Source organism: Xyrauchen texanus, chromosome 29 (genome assembly GCF_025860055.1).
Source record: "Xyrauchen texanus isolate HMW12.3.18 chromosome 29, RBS_HiC_50CHRs, whole genome shotgun sequence".
In the NCBI taxonomy this organism is placed as follows: domain Eukaryota; kingdom Metazoa; phylum Chordata; class Actinopteri; order Cypriniformes; family Catostomidae; genus Xyrauchen; species Xyrauchen texanus.
This window is the reverse complement of record NC_068304.1, coordinates 29,399,551-29,421,362: the sequence shown is the minus strand read 5'-3', so window position 1 is coordinate 29,421,362 and position 21,812 is coordinate 29,399,551. Positions and strand designations below refer to the sequence as shown.

At 34.6% G+C, this 21,812-nt stretch overlaps 1 protein-coding gene across 45 annotated transcripts in view; it reads left to right on the top strand.

The window, feature by feature from the left end:
- Nucleotides 1–1,611, top strand: part of lgals4 (galectin 4) — a 31,069-nt gene extending 29,458 nt beyond the window's left edge. For all 45 annotated transcript variants that reach the window (XM_052097292.1, XM_052097290.1, XM_052097321.1 and 42 more), the window contains 3 exons: nucleotides 40–238; nucleotides 1,172–1,285; nucleotides 1,407–1,611. In XM_052097292.1, coding sequence (XP_051953252.1) covers nucleotides 40–238; nucleotides 1,172–1,285; nucleotides 1,407–1,415 — 322 coding nt within the window. In that variant the 3' untranslated portion in view covers nucleotides 1,416–1,611. The remainder of the gene's footprint in view (nucleotides 1–39; nucleotides 239–1,171; nucleotides 1,286–1,406) is intronic.
- Nucleotides 1,612–21,812: the final 20,201 nt, after the last annotated feature.

The following is a 21,812-nucleotide window of genomic DNA, read 5'->3' as shown; positions in this document are numbered from 1 at the left end:
TGGATTCAGTTGTTTTCACATACCTCAACTTCCATGCAGGTTTTCAATAAATTTCAAGACTGGACAGTCTGTAAAGGATGATATTGCTTTCCACTTCAACCCCCGAATGGGCAGCAAGGTGGTCATGAACAGCTTCAGGAATGGAAGATGGCAGACTGAGGAATTTGCCTCTCAAAACCCCTTCAAAAAGGGAGAAGCATTCAGTATACTCATTGGCATCAAATCTGATGGATACAAGGTGTGTATTGAACATCCGTACATGGACAAGCAGTTTACAAAAATTGAATGGGTCTTTCTGCAAAGGACTCTTTTCACGTTTCGGGTTTTGGAAGGTGGCAGTAAACTATAGTGGGGGAAATTCTCTAGTACATATTATTTTAGCCTTGCGATTTGCCTTGACAGCAAAAGAAAAAAATCCACTATTATTAAAACATTTTTTTAAAAGAAGCTATATTTTCACTGGGAATTTGTATTGCCAATAATATCACAATGCGATACACATCACGATACAGAGGCCACCATATGACACATGTTCTAATATATGTTAATTTTGAACTGAATTTCTCCAGAGCATCCTTTAGTATAACAGCAGTTTATTGTAATATGTATAAAAGTATAGGCAAAACCTTACATATTGCACCATTCAAAACAAAATGAGGTCCATACAGAAAAGAAAAATAAATGGATTTTCTGCTACTAAAGTGTTTTGTGCCTCCCTAATTAAAAATATTTTGGTTCAAAATCAAATGCTTTTATATACAATAAAGTGTATAACAAGTAAGGCAAAGCCTCTAGGATTAAATAACAAAATGTTTTAATACAGGTCTGTAAAAGGATTAATGGAAAGGAGGAGGCGAGATCCGGCTTGACTATATAAATTATAATTTAATAATGAACATAACCAAAGACACACACACACACACACACACACACACACACACACACACACACACACACACACACACACACACACACACAGGTGTCGGGCAGCTGTCTGTAAAACTCTCTCTCTGTCGCACTGCCATCTTTGGTCAGCCACTATCCCTCTTGAGGGCTAATTAGCCTGATTAGGGGCCGGGTGTGCGGAATCACAGCCCAGTTATCTCTTTAAGGAAACATTTGAAATGTTAGGGCTACTAATACATTTTAAAACCTGTTTTTGAATTGCCAGGTACATGTGAAAGGCCAAGAACTCTTCATGTTCAAGCACCGCATTCCTTTGGAAAAAGTTACTACACTTAATATCAAAGGGAATGTCTCCATCAGCTTCTTTGGTTTTATCATGGTGAGTAATATCAGGCTGTTTGTCCCCTGTATTATATAAGCAATATATTTTTGTATATTCATTTTTTAAACTTCAAAACTTAGTATCACCTCTCATCAACTCTTTTTTTCTGTTTTCACAGGATAAGTGAAGGAATAGTATTTTGTTGTCTTCCCTCACTGTTTTAAAGCACTCTTAAAGAAATTTCTGAAGTTTGGGAATGACGTAAAAAGTTAAAATAATGCATGCCCTCATTTTAATATGCACCAAATGTTGCATAAAGCAATGACAATACTGTTACTGCTCTTATAAAAATTAACAATTAAAATAAAAGAGATTTTCTTGAACCACATTGCTCTACATTGCAAGTTTTGTTTCCTTAATACAAACAGATTTAAGATGATCTGTCTCCATATGGCTATATAGACACCTGTTATGCAAGCATTCATGCATGCATGCAACATTGTTTCATTGCACATATTAAATAAATGGTTTAAAGAAAAGAAAACTGAAATCAAACAACATAACAGGTGATTTTGTGCATGTTTGGCAAAGCATCCTAAAAATGAACTTTGTAATTTTGAGAGAAAACAATGCTAAAATAAAGCCTGTCAAGTTTCATTTAATAGTTTTGAAGAGATTCATGAGCACAAGTGCCACATGGTTTGTGTCAATAATGTATATAAATAAGTATGCTAAGCAGGCTGAAACAAAAACAAGATTCTGTAACATCTCACATGGACAAAGAATAATTAAGGTTTAGAAACCCTCAAACTATTTCACAGTAAACCTATAGAAGAAGAAAAATATTCAACATGCCTTCACATGGTTTAGGAAATATTTTATATAAATGGCCACAAGGTGGAACTATTTGTACAGTAATATAGTCACATTACACACTTAATCATCAGTAGGCTTTTGTCTGAATGCAGTAATGATCTGAATACAATGTGCTTATTGTTATTACTAGACAGTGGGCAACTATCATTACCAAAATACAGAGAAAGGATTCATAGTCTCCCAGTATTTTGTAGACTTGGAGCAATATAATTGCAGTTCCAAAAAAGGACTAAATGTCATGTTTAAGAGAAGGAAAACAATCCTGTGGACAGATTCCAAATGTAATGTATCTGGGTCACACCCTTGAGTATTTGTTCTCTTTTTCTTTCTCTACTCAAATATTGAAAGTAACAAACAGGGAGCATGCATTTCATTTTTTCATATAAGGAGCCAAAGATATATAATTTTATTACAAGGCTCTTTGGAATACTCAGTTCTGATTGGCCAATGGCAGCATCTAGTGGTCTGATATTGCTCAGTAACAACCGCACATACGCATATCAGACCGTTCATCCAGGTATTGCAAGCCATTGTTCCTGCTTCTCGGATTTCTGTGCAATTGCTAGAAGTAAGCTAATAAAATAATTTCAAATCAAAACCATGTTTTATGCATTTATTTATTTAGCAAGTAGTCTTGTTATAAGATGCATAATGAACAATCAGATGGTCATTAATTACAAAATAAACACAAACAGAACTCAGAGGTGGATTTCAGTTGTTCAGAAAATGATTTCTCACATAACATAATTTCAACATATATCAGTATTTTATGTTCATTTAATAATTTTTTGGTTAGTAGCCATGTAATAAGTGGGAATATATACGGGCAGTCAGTTGTTATCGCAGAATAAACCCTGACAGGGTGTATCAGCCTGAAAGGGTTTATTTTACGATACAACTGGCTGACTGTACATTATCCCTTCCATATATTATAGATATGATTACAAGTGGCACTCGGCAGCATCCAAAACCCAGCTGTGCTGATATTTAGTACAACTGCACTCTTGCTTGTGTGTGTGATATTTCTTTTCTACAATAGTTCTATAAACAAGTAATTAATACACAGGGTTAGAGAGTAACGAAATACAAGTAACGGGAATACGTATATAAAATACAAAATATAAGTAACTTATTCCACTACAGTTACAATTTAAATCATTGATATTTAGAATACAGTTACAGTCAAAAAGTATTTTGATTACTGAAGAGATAATTTAGAATCTTATTGGCATTTGTTTTATTTAATATTTAGTCCTTTCAGATGGAAAGCATTCATACATATAAATTATGTGATCCGAAGTGTATTTGAACATACACTTTCTTATGATGTTACATTCATACGAGCAGACAGAGAAGTAAGTTTGGAGCAGAAGAAATAGAAATAAACCTTGTTCAAAGCAAAAATGTTATTTCTAGCCATTTTACATGCACATGTTACCAGGCACGATCATATACTTTTAATCAAGAAAATTCACATTGGATCATAATTTCTTTTTTCTAGTTAAGACCTTTGATATTAGGTCACACTGCATAAAATATTCAGGTTTTTCAGAGAATGATATTTTTAATATGTGTACTATCAGAGTCTTTATAGTCAAAACAAGTGAAAAAATCTACCGGTGCTGAAGATGTAATCCAAAGTATTTAGAATACGTTACTGACTTTGAGTAATCTAATGGAATACATTACAAATGACATTTTACAGCATATATTCTATAAACTGTAGTGGAATACATTTCAAAAGTAACTCTCCCAACCCTGTCAATATCTACTAACAATTATAGTTCCAAAAGAAACCAAAGCATCAAGCTTTGAGTGGAACTCAAACACACAGAAAGAAGCCTACACTCAGACTTAAAAAAAAATACACAGACAAAATCATACAGCTCCACTTCCACTCTCGAGAGGAAGCACAGATGCGTTGAGTCTTTAAAAAAAAACCCACTCCGCAGCACTGCAGACCACTACTCAAATACTCTGACCTGAATCGGCAAAAACACAGACAAGCAGAGTGATACAAACTGTGAAAGGTTCCTGTGCTTTATACTAAATATCACCCCACTAAGAACAGTGCTCTGCAAATAAAAATGTAAGGACAGAAACATTATAATGAATCAACACAATCAAAATCACAATCCTCAATCCATTTTACTGCTCATGCTAGCTATCCAGCACTCTGTTCTCCCAAGCTTTCTCTGAGATAATATCCATGAACTGTAAGAACTAAGATATCAGTGCTACACAGCTAAGAGAGTGGATCATTAGTAATCAGTTTTTTAAGAAAGATCTCTGCTGGTAGAGGGACAGATAAAGGGTGAAGGAAAGTATATTGATTAGAGAAAGTGTAAAAACACTGTGTTATCATTGTGAAGGGATTACAGGCAAATCACCGCCATATAGATTTGGTCCACATAGGAAGTACAGTAGCAGTGACTGTGATGTAGCTGTGAGGATGATGTAACTATGCTGCAGTAAATCCTGGACCCATTGCAAGTCTTATTATGAAATCTGTTGTCTGCATCCTCAATGCCCTAAAACCCTGCAAACTTTTTTGCCTCATAAATTAGCCTCAAGTGGTTCGATATCTGCCTTGCTTGCAAGCTGAAAAATTGTGTTTTACAGAGTTCTGTGAGAATATGCTGAGTGTGGTGTATAACCCCTGTGAATGTAAATTAGAATGTCTACAGCTACCTGTTACCACCCAGTCAACGAAAGCCACTTCTGCTATTTCTTAAGTGGAGAAAATTGCCTCTTTATAATCTATTTACAGTAATTGCCAGCATTCATGTTACATTGACCCCAAAAAGTATTTGGACACTTACTGTATAAGTCACATTAAAAATGTATGAATGTATTTGCATTATGTAACAAACTATATCATTAAAGTTTTTTAATACTTTGATGTTGGCCTTTTCTCATTAATATAAAGTACATAGTTATGTGTATGTTAATATTTGTAACATTTGGAAAGACACTAAAACTTACAATATGGACATTTGATAGCATTTTAACATATTAACACCTTTAGACACTTAAAATATTGACAAACCCCATTACAAATATATTTGAATACATGAACTGATTAATTTTTACTGTTTTATAGATATATTTTATGGTAAATGTGACAGATCACTGCTTTCCCTATTGAAAGAGGAAGCGGGAACCGGGTGAACAATCACAAGACTTTAATTAGACACAGACTCTTCCAACTGAAACACAACATGAAAGTGCTTTCCAGCACAAAGTCGCCAGCACACACACACACACACACACACACACACACACACACACACACACACACACACACACACATGTTGTGTTTCCATGTTTTATGGGGACTTTCCATAGACATAATGGTTTTTATACTGTACAAACTTTATATTCTATCCCCTAAACCTAACCCAACCCCTAAACCTAACCCTCACAGAAAACTTTCTGCATTTTTACATTTTCAAAAAACATAATTTAGTATGATTTATAAGCTGTTTTCCTCATGGGGACCGACAAAATGTCCACACAAGGTCAAATATTTCGGGTTTTACTATCCTTATGGGGACATTTGGTCCCCATAAAGTGATAAATACACACACACACACACACACACACACACACACACACACACACACACACACACAGCTCTGTGTGACACTCACACTGTTGGCCTTCCCAGCACAACGCAGAATGCACACAATAGTCGGCTGTGTGCAGCTCTTTCTTGTTTAGTTGTACATCTGGGCCTTCCACATCTCTTTCTGTCCTTGTTAGAGCCAGTTGTTATTTGTCTCTAAAGACTCTAGTGTACACCATTGTATGAAATCTTCAGTTTTTTGGCAGTTTCAAGCATTGTACAGCCTTCAGTCCTCAAAACAAGGATTTACTGATGAGTTTCCTAAGAAAGACGTTTTTGTTAATGTTAATATTAATTTAATGAACCAAACAGCTTTCAGCAGTGTTTGATATAATGGCAAGTGAGTTTCTAGAACCAAATTAGCAATTTAGCATGATTACTCAAGGATAAGGTGTTGGAGTGATGGCTGCTGGAAATGGAGTCTGTTAATATTTGATCAAAAATTACTTTTTTCAAATAGTGATGGTGCTGTTTTTTACATCAGTAATGTCCTGACTATACATTGTAATCAGTTGAATGCCACTTTGGTGAATTAAAGTACCAATTTCCTTTCAAAAATCTGAACATTATTCCAAGCTTTTCGCCGCCAATGTGTGTATTTTGTAGACAAAAATGCGAAAGTAGTGTTAACACACACCTACTCAAAATCGAAAACGACTATTCCAAAAGCCCTTCTGAGGGGAACTTTTAAAAACTGAATAGCAACTAGTATTACCAATAAAACCACCCCAATACCTAAATCAAAACATTATACGTTTACAGTTTTCCTTTTATTTGCAGGCCAACTGTGTAATGTAAGTTTCATTAAACATTTGCAAAAATCGAGCCTGGTCAACAAGTTCAACATCATCATAATTTAAATATGTAGGCTATTGAATTATTTCCAATGTACAGTACATGAAACACAATGCAATAGAGTACATTTCAACTGATGCAGGACAGGCCTCTTGAATAATACAACACAGTAAATACATAGCCTGCAGTACTATACTGCTTGTACTCCATGTACAGTAGGCCTGGACAGGCCTTATTAACTGTAGGCCTTATCTCTGCTGATGCAATGTTTCTGTAAATTCACTGTATTGTAATAGAAAAAAGTATCCATCTTACCTTTTTTGACTTGCAGACAATTGGCTGTCAGTTGGTCAAAAAACATTCAAATCTCCACGATGTGTCAAATCCTCAAACTGACGAACAATCAACCTGCACCCATTTTAAAAGTAGGCCTACTGTAGTCCAACTCGTAGGAAAACAGCTGACTTGGAAGCACTGGATGATTTATTTCACATGTAGTCTCAGTGTCGTACCCTCACCTCCTGGTAATGGGAGATAGAACAGTGAACATAGACACAAGACACGGAGCTGCAGCATCATCATCTGAGTCTCTGTATTGTCTGCGTTTAATGAAAATGTTTCTGCATTCTCATTAATCAATAAACGTATAACAACAGATTGTCTAAAGAGATAAAGTCACAATATACAGAAAAATACAGATTTACTCACATACAGCTTCTCATCAGGTACTGTTTCCACAAATTAAACAAATAATTTCAATAGATACCAGGATTACAATGCACATTAATAATACTATGTACTGTATATTCTGATGAACCAACACATTCCTTCTTTAAAACACTAACTTTTAACTTTTAGCTTTTAACTGTTACATTAGTTATCAAAAGTACAAAAACTATTGTATAAATTTACTCAACTTTCACAATTTCTGTAACCGCATGGTCTATCAGTTTAGCATTCACCAGTTGCACATGTGATACACTCATGGTTAACTTGAACCAAACTTTTAGACATCTTTAACAAACAATTAATACACTTCACAGAATGACATTTGCCATTTTTCAAAGCCTTGACTTATACAAAGTGTAATTACATGACAAGTTATTCATGTCATACCTGGTAAGGGGAGATAGAACAGTAAACAAAGACACAAGACATGGAGCTGCTGCAACATCATATTCTGATGACACTAATTATTATTATTTTTATTTTTTTTCTCTTTTTCTTTATATATTTTTGAAACCACCACATCAGCCCCTTTTGAAATGTATTCCACTACAGATTATATAATAATGTCAAATGTAATTTGTAATGTCAAGGTCAGTAACATATTCTAAATACTTTGGATTACTTCTTCAGCACTGGTAGATTTTTTCACTTGTTTTGACTATAAAAATTCTGCAAGTACACGTTAAAAATACATTCTCTGACAAACTTAAATATCTTATTCAATGTCGTTTCTAAAACAAGATGAATCAAATTGATCTTGTTTTAAGGATTTTTAGATATTTTTACTGGAAAACAATACAAAAATTATTATTAAGAATACGATTTTTGACCTAATATCAAAGGTCTTACTAGAAAAAAGAAATTATGATCCAACGTGAATTTTCTTGATAAAAAAATATATGATCGTGCCTGGTAACGTGCATGTAAAATGGCTAGAATTAGCATTTTAGCTTAGCATAAAGCTGACAATTACACAAGGTTTATTTCTATTTCATCTGCGCCAAACTTAATTCAAATTTACTTCTCTGTCTGCTCGTATGAATGTAACATCATAAGAAAGTGTTTCACCGCTGTTCAAATACACTTTGGATCACATCATTTATATGTATGAATGTTTTCCATCTGAAAGGACTAAATATTAAATAAATCAAATGACAATAAAATGCCAAGTAATCTCTTCATGTCATACCACGGTTTGTCCAGCAGAGAGGAACATAGAGCACAAGTACTTCCTGATTTCCTGTTCATTATTAGCTCAATGATATCACCTGTGCCTGGCTTGTTAGAGTGTGTATATATAAGACCTGCTTTTGTATCGGATCTAACTAATTCACAACTTAACCACAACTAAATATTTGAGCGTAGCTCCATTAAACTAGGGTAGAGCGTAACCTTATATGTATAAACTAAATATTCATGGAAGCCTCTGACCAGGAATGATGGATAGAATAATAAAGCAGACTGATATTTTATGACATCAATGAGCTCAGGCATCAATCATTTCGAAATACAGTATGATGTTGACTTTTACACTCATTTACATTTACGAGAGGAAATAATTTACTTTTAAGCAGTTCTTCACCATGAATCCAATCTAACGGTGCCATTTTCAATGTGTGTCACCCTGTGTCAAGATTCAACACATTCAAAAAGATATTAAAATTAATAAATGTCTATTTTTCCAGACTGTTATAAACATTTATACATATAAATGATGTGATCCAAAGTGCATTTGAACAGCGGTGAAACACTTTCTTATGACTCCATTCATACGAGCGGACCGAGAAGTAAGTGTGAAGTAAGTTTGGAGCAGAAGAAATAGAAATAAACCTTGTGTAAATTGCCAGCTTTACGCTGAGCTAAAATGCTATTTCTAGCCATTTTACATGCACATGTTACCAGGCATGGTCATTTTTTTTTTAGCAATAAATTTCATGATGGATCATAATTTTGTAATGTAAGATCTTTGATATTAGGGCAAAGATCGTATTCTTAATAATATTTTTTTTATTGTTTTCCTGTAAAAATATAAATTTGTTTTATCTTGTTTTAGAAACAACACTGCATAAGATATTTCGTTTTTTCAGATAATCTATTTTTAACATGTGTATTTTGTCTTACTGTACTTGCAGAATTTTTATAGTCAAAACAAGTGAAAATCTACCAGTGCTGAAGAAGTAATCCAAAGTATTTAGAATATTATACTGAATTGAGTAATCTAATGGAATATATTACAAATTACATTTTACAGCATATATTCTGTAATCTGTAGTGAAATACATTTCAAAAGTAACCCTCACAACCCTGCCAACCTAACTGTACAGCATCCTCCTATAGGACGCATCAGGAACAACAGCAGTGGTGTAAGACTGCCTGTGCCATATATCTGCCTATGCTCCATGTCTGCAGCCTCCCCTACTTACTGCGATAGACCCCAGACCTTTCCTGTTTAAGTCAAAAGTCGGGCTCTGCAAGCCTACATGCAAAGAAGGCATTTACAGAAGCCTTGAAGGCACAGCAGAAGCAAAAACAAAAAGTCTGATTAAGGGTTTAAAACAGTCATTAGTAAATAATGTGAAATAATGTTTCTAAAGCAAAAAATACAAATAAAAAATTATTTAAAAAAAATAATAATTTAAAGATTAACATTATAAGTTATAAATTATAAGAAGTAGGGCCTAAAAAAGCATGTAAGATGTATCTTAAAATGTGTAGACTGATATTGTTTCTTGATTGTTTAAAATGTACAGCATGTATACCAGTCAAGCTTGTCAAGTTGGTCTTTTTTTATAGCAACTTTTTTAATGTTACACTCCTGAGGCCTAAAAGTCACATTTCAAATACTTAAAATCATTTTAGTGCACTAGTGATGCTTCCTCATGTCCCCAGAAGTACACGTTTAAAATCTTTGACAAATGAAACGTAATACATTTTCAGATTAAATTTGTTTTCCACACACAATGAAGTGTTTATTACATTCTCTCACAAACATGTCTTAATTTATGGTGATTTTAAAACTGATAGGGGAGGGGTTTTTTGTGTGTCCCAGGCTTTTCATATTGTCCTTGACCCTTTATTGACCATGTATGTCATAATACTATGACCATTAATTGAAGATCTATGTTATGAATTGACGTCACCATTCAGCAAAATAATGTTAGAGTTATTTGGAGTGTGATAACTCTTCTGTTTTATTAAAGTTCTACTTTATTTTGTGATGTTAGTCATATGTGGTCAAGCATGACGTGTCCATTCTTTAATGTGAAGATATAGACCTTATCCACGCTAGTGCCATCTTTGATTTTTAATGTGAATGACAATGAGGCTTTTAGGGACAGACTTAAAGTCTCTTCAATGGCACGAATGGTATAAATCTGTCTAAAGCTCCTAGATCACATCTGATTTATCACAAATTATGATCTTGGACAGATTTTTTTATTAATGTGCAGTACAGCCCATTGAAGAGACTGTCAGTCTATCCCTCACAGCCTCATTGCCAATCCTATTAAAAAATCAAAGATGGTGATAGCATTAATAAGGTCTATATGGGAAATTAATGCATTAATTTGCACTTTTAACATCATTTCAATATGTTGATATGAACAGAAATTAAATCATCAGTAAAAGTTTACAAATTCTGTATGTTTACTAGTCATCATTCACAGGCCACCCTGTCCACCCTGTTATTGTTCTCCTTGTGGCTGACCCAAAGGTGGTGTATATACTGTACACTTAACAGAATGGACATTTTAATTTTTAAGTAATTTTGCATGACCTTTATTACTATAAAATCTTTAAGGCAGAGGCTATTTGCACTAAGTGCAAACAGCGATCTCTGCTACATATAGCAACCAAAAGCATCTTCTATGCACTAAGTGCAAATAGTGTTTGATGCTATTTGCACTCCTAATTAAATACTAACATACGTATAGGGGCATTACTACAGCATGTTTATTGGTTTTATTTAGAGCTCCAAAGACATCCTACACCAACCCTTTCCCTAAACCTAACCATAGCCTTTCCATACAAAAATTAACCATGGTTTTACTACAGTAACCATAGTATCACCATGGTATTTTGCAGTAGAATCACACAAAAATTAAATTCAATATTAGCACCGCATTAGTAACACCTTGGTTAATTGCATTAAAACTATGGCTTTCTCCCAAAAACTTGGTTGCTACCAGGGTTGTAAAGTAACACATTACAAATACTGACATTACTGTAATTAAGTAGTTTTTCCCCAGGAATTTTACTTTTACTTGAGTACATTTTAAGTGCTGTAATTGTACTTTAATGCACTATTTTCCCACCATCGTATTTGATACTTTTCTGTCCTGATTTTATTTTTATTTATCAATATGATTGGGGAGTCTCTTGACTCCCGTCAAATCAATCACATGTAAATAACTTGAATGGCAGCTGGCAATAGATCTGGCACCAACTGTTATGGATGTGGAGGATGCCTCAAACTCATTTCAACACCTGAACATCATGGCCGCACCTGAAAGGGCTTTTCGCAGTGAAAAAGGCCAATTGCTTGACTGTGACATGTGAGTTTAACTTGTTCAAGCCAGATATCAGCATTAATCCTGCCTCTAATTTGAAGAAACATATCTAGGTAAATATAATATTTTTGCTTACTAGATTCTGTGTGTCTATAATGTAGCCTGTTAATTAACATTCTATCACTGAGATTATTGGGTTGATGCGAGAAATTAAGGCAATATTATCAATAGGGCTGGGCGATAAAACAATCTTGATGTTTTTCTGAAGAAAAGAGAGAGAGAGAGAGAGAGAGAGAGAGCAGAGAGAGAGAGAGAGAGAGAGAGAGAGAGAGAGAGATGTCCTCGATATTGATTAAACATTTTCTATACTTAGCCTATGTTCTATGTCTAGAACAGGGGTGTTCATCTCAATAGCAAAACAACCACTGGTTGGTTGATCTTGATAAAATATAAAATATTGACTTATTTCCTGACGTCTGTAGCTGCATGCTCTTTGATTGACAGGCAGCTAAGGTTTGTGCGCTACTAGGGGTTTGCGTCTAAATTATCAAATACACTTCGTAATTCCACCAATGCCCATCTTGGTGAGGCATTAATGTAAAAGTAGTCGTTTTGGTCTAAAGTGAACATAAACAGTGGGGGGAAAAAACATATTTGCATCAAAATGTTGGACTTGTCATATAAAGGCTGTTAATCAAACAACAATAACAATAAAAACCACTGGCTGAATAACTTGAGTAGCTTTAAAAGTATTAATGTAATAGAATAAAACAGTGACATTTTTTATTTTAATACTGTTTAATAATATTTTAATTTTTTAATTTTTTTATAATACTGACCCCTGATGTAGCGATTGTGTTAATTTATATAATAAATTAACAGGAAAGTAGAGATGATAAAATAATTTATAAGTATGCTTAGCGTTTATCAAGTTTTTTCTAATGCCTGATAGAAAAGTATCAAACTTTGTAGAGCAATACTTCAGTAGAACATTCCACCATTCACAAACTTCAGAAAATTGTGCATCATACATTAGAATGAGAACACAGATTTTGCTGGGCTTAAACGATACAAGAACTAAATCAGTGTTGAACATTGTATCTCAAAAGGAGGACAAGGTGGCCCCCCAAAAAATAGTTCACTCAAAAATGAAAATTATCTTATAATTCACTCAACCACATGCCATCCCAGATGTTTATGACTCTCTATCTTCTGCAGAACACAAATTAAGATTTTCAGAAGAACATTTCTGCTCTTTAGGTCCATAAAATACAAGTGAATGGATGCCACAATTTTGATGCTCCAAAATGCACATAAAGGCAGCACAAAAGTAATCCATATGACTCAAGTCGTTAAATCCATGACTTTAGAAGTGATATGATAGGTGTGGGAGAAAAAAAATTGATAAATATTTAAGTAAATTTTTGCTAGAAATGCTTCTCCCTGCCCAGTAGATGGCGATATGCGTGAACAATGTGAATCACCAAGAACAAAAGAAGCAGTGAAATTAAAGTGGAGATTGACTGTGTGATTTAGACTCCATGGGATCCATCAGCGGTTTTATTGTATAGTCAGAACACAGGTAGTACAGGCAGGGTCTTGGGCAGGCAAACAGTGTGTAGAAGAGAGGCAGAGACGTTATCAGAGCAGGCTAAGGGTCTGGGCAGGCAGCAAACAATCGTGGTCAGTAACAGGCAAGAAGTTAACGGGACAGGTAGCTAACAATCGTAGTCAAGGTGAACGGGCTAGGTTGGTACACAGAATATCTCGAGGTAAGGTTTAAACTTGCTTGGAAATGTCGCCGGGGCAAACAAGACTTCGCAATGGAGAAATTCACAGACACGGTTAAATAGAATCAGAATCAGAATCAGAATCAGCTTTATTGCCAAGTATGCTTACACATATAAGGAATTTGTACACATACAAGGAATTAGTAAAAATGTAAATAGGGCAGAGTAACAAGAAACAGCTGGGGAATAATCAGACCTAGGTAATCAGTATTCGGGTGAATGCGATCTCCGAAGGATGGAGGAGGAGGCGCCTTCACCGGTGTTCGTAACAGACTGAGCAAGGAGGAGAATTTATAGTAAAAATGTACTTAAATATTGATCTGTTTCTTACCCAACCTATCATATCTCTTCTGAACACATGGATTTAACCACTGGAGTCACATGGATTAGGCTACTTTTATGCTGATTTATGTGAGTTTTGGAGCTTCAAAATTTGGCACCCATTCACTTGAATTGAATGAACCTAAAGAGTTGAGATATTCTTCTAAAAATCTTCATTTGTGTTCTGCTAAAGAAAGTCATACGTTGCGTTCCGACCAGAGGCAGCGAGAGCTTCAAACTTCGCTCTGGCTGCCCTGTCAACAACACTATCGAAAACAGTGTTGCCAACTATTTTCAATGGAAAGTAGCTAAAGCCTGCTCGAAATGTAGCTAAATGTCGCCAGATGACGTCATGCGTCATTAGCATATTAATGACGTCATCGCGTCATTAGCATATTAATGACGTCATCGCGTCGTATTTGCATTCTGCCTAATTTGTCGGTACTGTAGCCTACTTCAGTTTAGAATAACGGTTATCTCCCCTAAACCGTGCTCATACTGTTTTTATATAAGTATATAGCCGAATGTCCAGTAAAACGGTTCTCAATTACATATTTTCTGTTAGACAACGGAACGGAACGGAACTTAGCTAACGTTACATGTTTATGAGTTTGAAGAAGGTTTATTGTTGTGTTTGGATAAGTAAAATGTATAGAGTCTGTAAATATACGATCTGAAGTCGGAGAGTTCAGAAACCGAATCGGAATGAACTAAAACTCTGATTAGTAGTGAATATAAGCGCATGCCAAGAAAAAACGGTCAAATTAAATGTTTTGAATTAAAACAAAGGAGAAGGCAGCTGCTATGTGATCACTGATTGGTTCCTGCTAACACAGCGTGCACATGCGCAGCTCATTCATGTCTATGTCCGCTGGCGTGCAGTCAACGGAATGTGCTGCTCCTCTCAGCCGCTCACTGAACAGAGCAGACGTAGTGGGGAAGTAAGATCTCACGCTTGCAGTACTGGCGATATTTGGAATTTGGAAAGTTGCTAAGGTTTGTCCAAAAAGTCGCTAGATTTTTCGCTAGTCGCTTTTTTGAAAAAATGTCGCTAAAGGGGTCTGAAAAGTCGCTAAAAATAGCGACAAAGTCGCTAAGTTGGCAACAATGATCGAAAATTCGTGGACACTCTGACGTAGTTGAAATAGGCGGCAACATTCGTTGAGAATGCTTGGTATTGTTAAATATATTTAAAAGGGCCGCAAAACATCCAGACATGTCGACCGGTAACATTTTGATGACATATCACAATTAGTGTATATCCTCATGAAATATTTTAATATATTATTATATAATATTATATAAACCATAATATCCTCTTCATCAACTCACCTGGCACACCAAAAATGTCAGACTCCTTTGTCCACGCATAATTTGTTTTATTTTATTTATATCCTTGTAAGCAAACAGGGACAGATCAAATATTACGGGAAAACCCGCCACGGCAATAATCAGTTTCTCCTCCATTTTGTCTTCGGAACTAATGTTTGGTGGGAACCAAAATTTACACGGTTGGGTTCTCTAGACTTCGCTAGAGCGGAGCACTTCTATATTCCAATAGGTTGCCGCCGAACTACGTAACAGCTCATTACCATAACGTTGCCCGCACTTGAACTTTCCTCTGATGCCCACACCGCCCAAGACTCGCTGCTTCTCACAGCCGAGAGACGCTGGCTGCCATAGAAAATGAATGACTTCCTGTCGATTTGACGCTCTGGACGCCTCTGGTCTGAACGCACCAATACACATCCGGGATGGCATAAGGATGACTAAATGATGAGAGAATGTTCATTTTTGTGTGAATTATTACATTAAAGCCCAATGAGGCCCCTGTACCAAACAACTTCTCTACTGCCTCTATTGATTCGGGACATGATGTGCCAAGTGACCATGCTTTTTTAGTGTTTTTTTGGTTTTTTGTTGCATTCCTCGCATTGTTTTGAACATGTTTTATGCGCAACAATAACTCTCTCTCTCGGCATTAAGGAAAATTTTGACCCTACACATGAACTGATTTTAATGTAATTGTTTCATATATTATGATATTGAAAATAACTTTTTCATCTTTTCATTTCTGTAAGCATGTCATCCTTTTATTTATTTATTTTTTTCAATCTGATTCATGTAGTGTTTATAGTATCATAGATAAGTGATGTATTTTAAAAGTTGTCCATTAAAAACACCTATAAAATACCTATTTTTCTTTTTTATTATTTATGGAAAACAGTCATAAAAGGGAATGTAAATTACAGTATGTGTGCTACTTTTTTAAATAGGGCATAACTTTCGCAAATCAGAACTCAATACTATCTACTCATGAGTACTTTTAAATGAGCTACTCTTTTACTCTTACTTGAGTAGTTTTTAGGACAGGTACTTTTACTCTACTCAAACTAAAAAATTTTAAGAAGTAACAGTACTTTTACTTCAGTATTATTTTTCAGTTTCCACCCCTGGTTGCTACAATATGACTATAGTTAAACCATGTACCCGGATCAAGCTTTGCTCTAATCTCCCCGATCTTCACAGTGACCAAATGACTGTGAGGAAATCAACCTTTATATACATTTTTATTTTTTATTTTTATTTCTTTATTTGTTTTTTTAAATCTATATATAATTTGGAAAAATGAAACTCTCAGCCAAACTGCAGCTAATAGACTCCTGTGTGATGTTACTTTATGCATATCTGCAGTAAATTAATTGCAGGTTGCTGTAATAGGTTAACATGGTAATTAAGTGATCCAGTAAAACAAATCATGAAAAATGGATGGACATACAGTTTAAGCTAACAGAATGACTTTTACACAGTTTCATTTTAAAGGGATAGCTCCCAAAAATTTAAATTCTGTCACCATGTACTCATCCTCATGTTGTTTCCAAACTGTATACCTTTCTTTCCTCCAAGGAATTCAAAATAAGATGACTGTGACTTGGTCAGTATTCCCTTTCATTATATTTCTATCAGGAAGACTTGCAGACTTGAGTGAGATTTAAGATGACATTTATTTGATGAATATAAAACAGAAAAGTAATGTCTCTCTTTGGTGTAGGCCCCATCTGGCGGTCCAAAAAAGTTGTACTCGGAACCGTCATATCCTACCGGAGATAGGAGGCAGGGATGAGGAGCCTACCCCCGTGCAGGACGGGACTGAACCTGTGATGGTGGGGTGGTGGAGGCTGCCGTGTTAGCACACTGGAACAGCAATGTGATAAATTGTGAGCAGACTTATAAAGCAATGGCTTACATGTGATTGGCTGGGAATTACCCAGCTCATGGTGTGATGATGTACAGCTGCTAGTCTTCCCGCTAGAACTACGTTGCGCTTATATGGAAAAAAAGCAGCATGAGTATTGCACAGAATTTCTCTTGTAGGCCTATTTCAGGGAAGAGAGAAAGTCATACACTCAGAAACAAATATTTTAACCTTTTTTTATTATTATTTATGCATTTCAATTTCTTAACGAAATTCATTCAAATTGAATTGTCTAATGTTTACTGTAACAAAATTAAATGTATAAATACAATATAAGTTTTTTTTTTCACTGTATTTTTCAAGAGTACTCAATTAAACTTAATGGAATTTTATTATAAAATTGAAATGCATAATTCTTAATATATAATAAAATAAGAATGTTAATGTTAAAATAATAATTTGAGTGTACTGGTGTTGAAACAACTAGGTTGAGTGAATAACAACAGACTATTCATTTTGGCATGAGCTAACCCTATAAGTTAGCAGACAAGTGGTTAATACCCTGTAAACAAAGGTTGCAGGTTCACAGATTAGGGAGTTTACCGCTGAATTGTGCACTTAACCGGTCACTAAAATAAAAATACATTTCACTTAAATCTACGTTGCACTTAAATCTGTTTTGTATACTATTCTGATGATAGTGAAACTTTGTAGTATGGCACTTTTCGTACCACTGTCTCCTTAAGATGATTCGCTTATGTTTTCCTCTTTTGTAAGTCGCTTTGGATAAAAGCGTCTGCAAAATGAATAAATGTAAATGTAAATGTTATGAAGAAAACTCTATTGCCATAGTACTACAAGGCATTGTAATTCACGTAAGGAGTTCTAAAACTAGTGCAATGTAGGTCTCTCTGGATAGAAAGTATTGTAAATGATAACTGATTAAAATCTTGAAAAGATCTCTATTAATGATTCTATAATTATTGCAAGAACAACTCTCTCATGGATCCAGTTTATCTGATGAAAGTCAATGATTAGTATGAATCTAAACAGATATGAACAATAAGTGGTGAGTTAAAATATATGGATATGTACAGTACGTAAGAATCACAAGCTTACTTCCATGAAAATAGCTAAAAATGTAATATCTATACAATCAATAAATTGGTCATATCACTAAGGGTAAATGCTCTCTCTCTCTTGTACAAGCACCAGTGAGAGAGCTTTCTCCAGCTGGAGTATGCGGACACACAGACGCAATCAGACACAAATTGAGGTCTTACAACAGGTGCATCCTGTTTCATTGTGTGTGTGTGCGTGTGTGTGTTTTAACTAACTCTCTCTCTCTCTCTGTCTGCCAACTGCCAGCTCTGCACAGCTGGGGTCTTAGATTTATATGCGTACACATGTGTAAGTATACTGCACAGAAACACACATACTGTTCTCCCTCAAACACATATAGCACTACAATAACAATGTTGTTGCACAACAGGGATGTCTGTTATACTCTTGACAATCAAGATGAGAAAATCCTGCTAGCTGCAGTGAAGGAAAAAATTCCCTAACTTTCACAAAATGAAAATTTAAGTATTTGCTCATGCAATGGACATAGTACAGAGAAAAAAGCATTTAGCAGTTGTAAAAGAAGGAGCACAGTTTATCAGTAAGATTGCATGCCATACTACATGAGATGCAATAACATGACCATATTCACTGTTCATATAATTCCAAATATCTGATTATTCAATGTTATTAAGAATTATAACTTCATTATAACTATGTTCACTGCTAGGTTGTTAGATGGTCTATAGTCCAGGTACTGTATGTTTGGTGCCACAACCAACATATTTATTGCATGACCATTGAATGAAAATGTGATTTCATCAACTAGACTTTTTGTTTCAAGAGTCCTTGACTTTTGTTTCAGACATTCAGCCGTCTATAATTTTAAAGAATAGGGAACAATCTACTCCTTCCTTCCGCTATTATTCTTCTCACATACAATGTGTGTGTGTGTGTGTGTGTGTGTGTGTGTGTGTGTGTGTGTGTGTGTGTGTGTGTGTGTGTGTGTGTGTGTGTGTGTGTGCATGCTTTTGTCCTTGACTGCAGACTAAATACACAAAAGGAAAACAATTTGATTTCTTTTAATTCAAAGTGACTCTTTCCCACAAAACTAATAAATGGCCTTTTAATTATATAAAAACATTAGTCTTGCAAATATTACATACCTGTATATGTATATATATATATATATATATATATATATATATATATATATATATGTATATGTGTGTGTGTGTGTGTGTGTGTGTGTGTGTGTGTGTGTGTGTGTGTGTGTGTGTGTGTGCAGGGTTAGAGAGTAACTGAATACATGTAACGGGATTATGTATTTTAATTACGAAATACAAGTAACTTATTCCACTATAGTTACAATTAAATTATTGGTAATTAGTATACATCTACATTCAAAATGTTTTTTGATTACCGGTACTGAAGAGATTGCTTTGCATTTTAATGTCATTTGTTTAATTTAATATTTAGTCCTTTTCGATGGAAAACATTTATACATATAAATGATGCGATCCAAAGAGCATTATGATATGTTACATTCATACGAGCAGACAGAGAAATACATTTGAAGTAAGTTTGGAGCAGAAGAAATAGAAATAAACCTTGTGTAATTTGTCAGCTTTATGCTAGACAAAATGTTTATTTCTAGCCATTTTACATGCATATGTTACCAGGCACGATCATATATTTTTTATCATGAAAATTCACGTTGGATCATAATTTCTTTTTTCTAGTAAGATCTTTAATATTAGGTCAAAAATCATATTCTTGATTAATTTTGTATTGTTTTCCTGAAAAAATATCTAAAAACCTTTAAATCAAATCAATTTGATTCATCTTGTTTTAGAAACGACACTTTATATTATATTTATGTTTTTCAGAGAATGTATTTTTAACATGCGTATTTTGTCTTACTGTACTTGCAGAATTTTTATAGTCAAAAAAGTGAAAAAATCTACCAGTGCTGAAGAAGTAATCCAAAGAATTTAGAATATGTTACTGACCTTGTGTAATCTAACAAAATAAGTTACAAATTACATTTTACAGCATATATATTGGTAACTCCAAAGAGGACATATGGCTGAGAAACAGACCAAGAGAAAAAGGTCAGACAAATATAAACTATAAAAAGTAGGATTATGCTAAGTCGAGGCCTAGGAGCTGTTTTTCAGGGGTGGAGAGACCTCCGAGAGGTAAAACGCTTGAAGGCGGATGCATAAGTTGCCTTTTTTTTTTCTCAATAGGTGGGTAACATAAATGTTGCTATGTTTCACAGAACCCATATATGCTTGTGTTGTGATGTTAGATTTAGTAGCAGGAGAGATGTGAGTGTCTGGAGCTGGTGTACGTAAAACCATCTTGTGTGCATGAATTTGGGAGGCAAGCTTCCAAAGGAGTACTGAAGGGAGGGAAGTGTTTGTTTTGGCAGTTGAGTTTGAATATCAACAGTGTTTCTCAGGAATCGTTGTGTGCACCTTTCATCTTAATCGAAAGGCATAATGTTGATTACCACAAAAATGTATTTCAACTTGTCCTTCAACTTGGTCTTAAAACAAAAATGCAAAAATCTGGGTTACAGTGAGGCACTTACAATGGAAGTGATTAGGGCCAATCCATACACAGGTGCAGCATGTTTCCTTGTGTGTGTGTGTGTGTGTGTGTGTGTGTGTGTGTGTGTGTGTGTGTGTGTGTGTGTGTGTGTGTGTGTGTGTGTGTGTGTGTGTGTGTGTGCAGGTTTAGAGAGTAACAAAATACAAGTAACAGGAATACGTATTTAAAATACAAAACTGTATTCCACTACACTTACAATTTAAATAATTGGTAATTAGAATACAGTTACATTTAAAAAGTATTTTGATTACTGAAGATATTACTTAGCATGTTATTTGTTTCATTTAATATTTAGTCCTTAAAATGGAAAACATTTAAACATATAAATGATGCGATCAAAAGTGTATTTGAACACTTTCTTATGATGTGTAACATTCATACAAGCAGACAGAGAAGTATGTTTAGAGCAGAAGGAATAGAAATAAACGTTGTGTAATTTGTCAGCTTTATGCTGAGCTAAAATGCTCTTTCTAGCCATTTTACATGCACATGTTACCAGGCACGATCATATTTTTTATCAAGAAAATTCACAATTTATTTATTGTTTTCCTGAAAAAATATCTAAAAACCTTTAAAACAAGATTCATTTGATAGAGTTTTTATAGTCAAACAAGTGAAAATTTACCAGTGTTGAAGAAGTAATCCAAAAAATTTAGAATATTTTACTTGAAACTTGAGTAATCTAACAAAATAGGTTACAAAATACATTTTATAGCATATATTCTGTAATCTGTAGTGGAATACATTTTAAAAATAACCCTCCCAACCCTTTTTGTGTGTGTGTGTGTGTGTGTGTGTGTGTGTGTGTGTGTGTGTGTGTGTGTGTGTGTGTGTGTGTGTGTGTGTGGAATATATATTTCACTATGTGAGTAAAAAATTTAAAAAAAGAAGTGACATCAAAAAGGATAATGGAAGAGACAAGAAATTAAGGGATGATTTTTTAATTTTTTTTTGGAAACGTTTTGGCCTTGTTTCTACACATAATCTTTCTGCATCATGCACATTCAAAAAATTATAAATGTGATTTCATCATGATAATAACAGGACAATATTTTGGCAA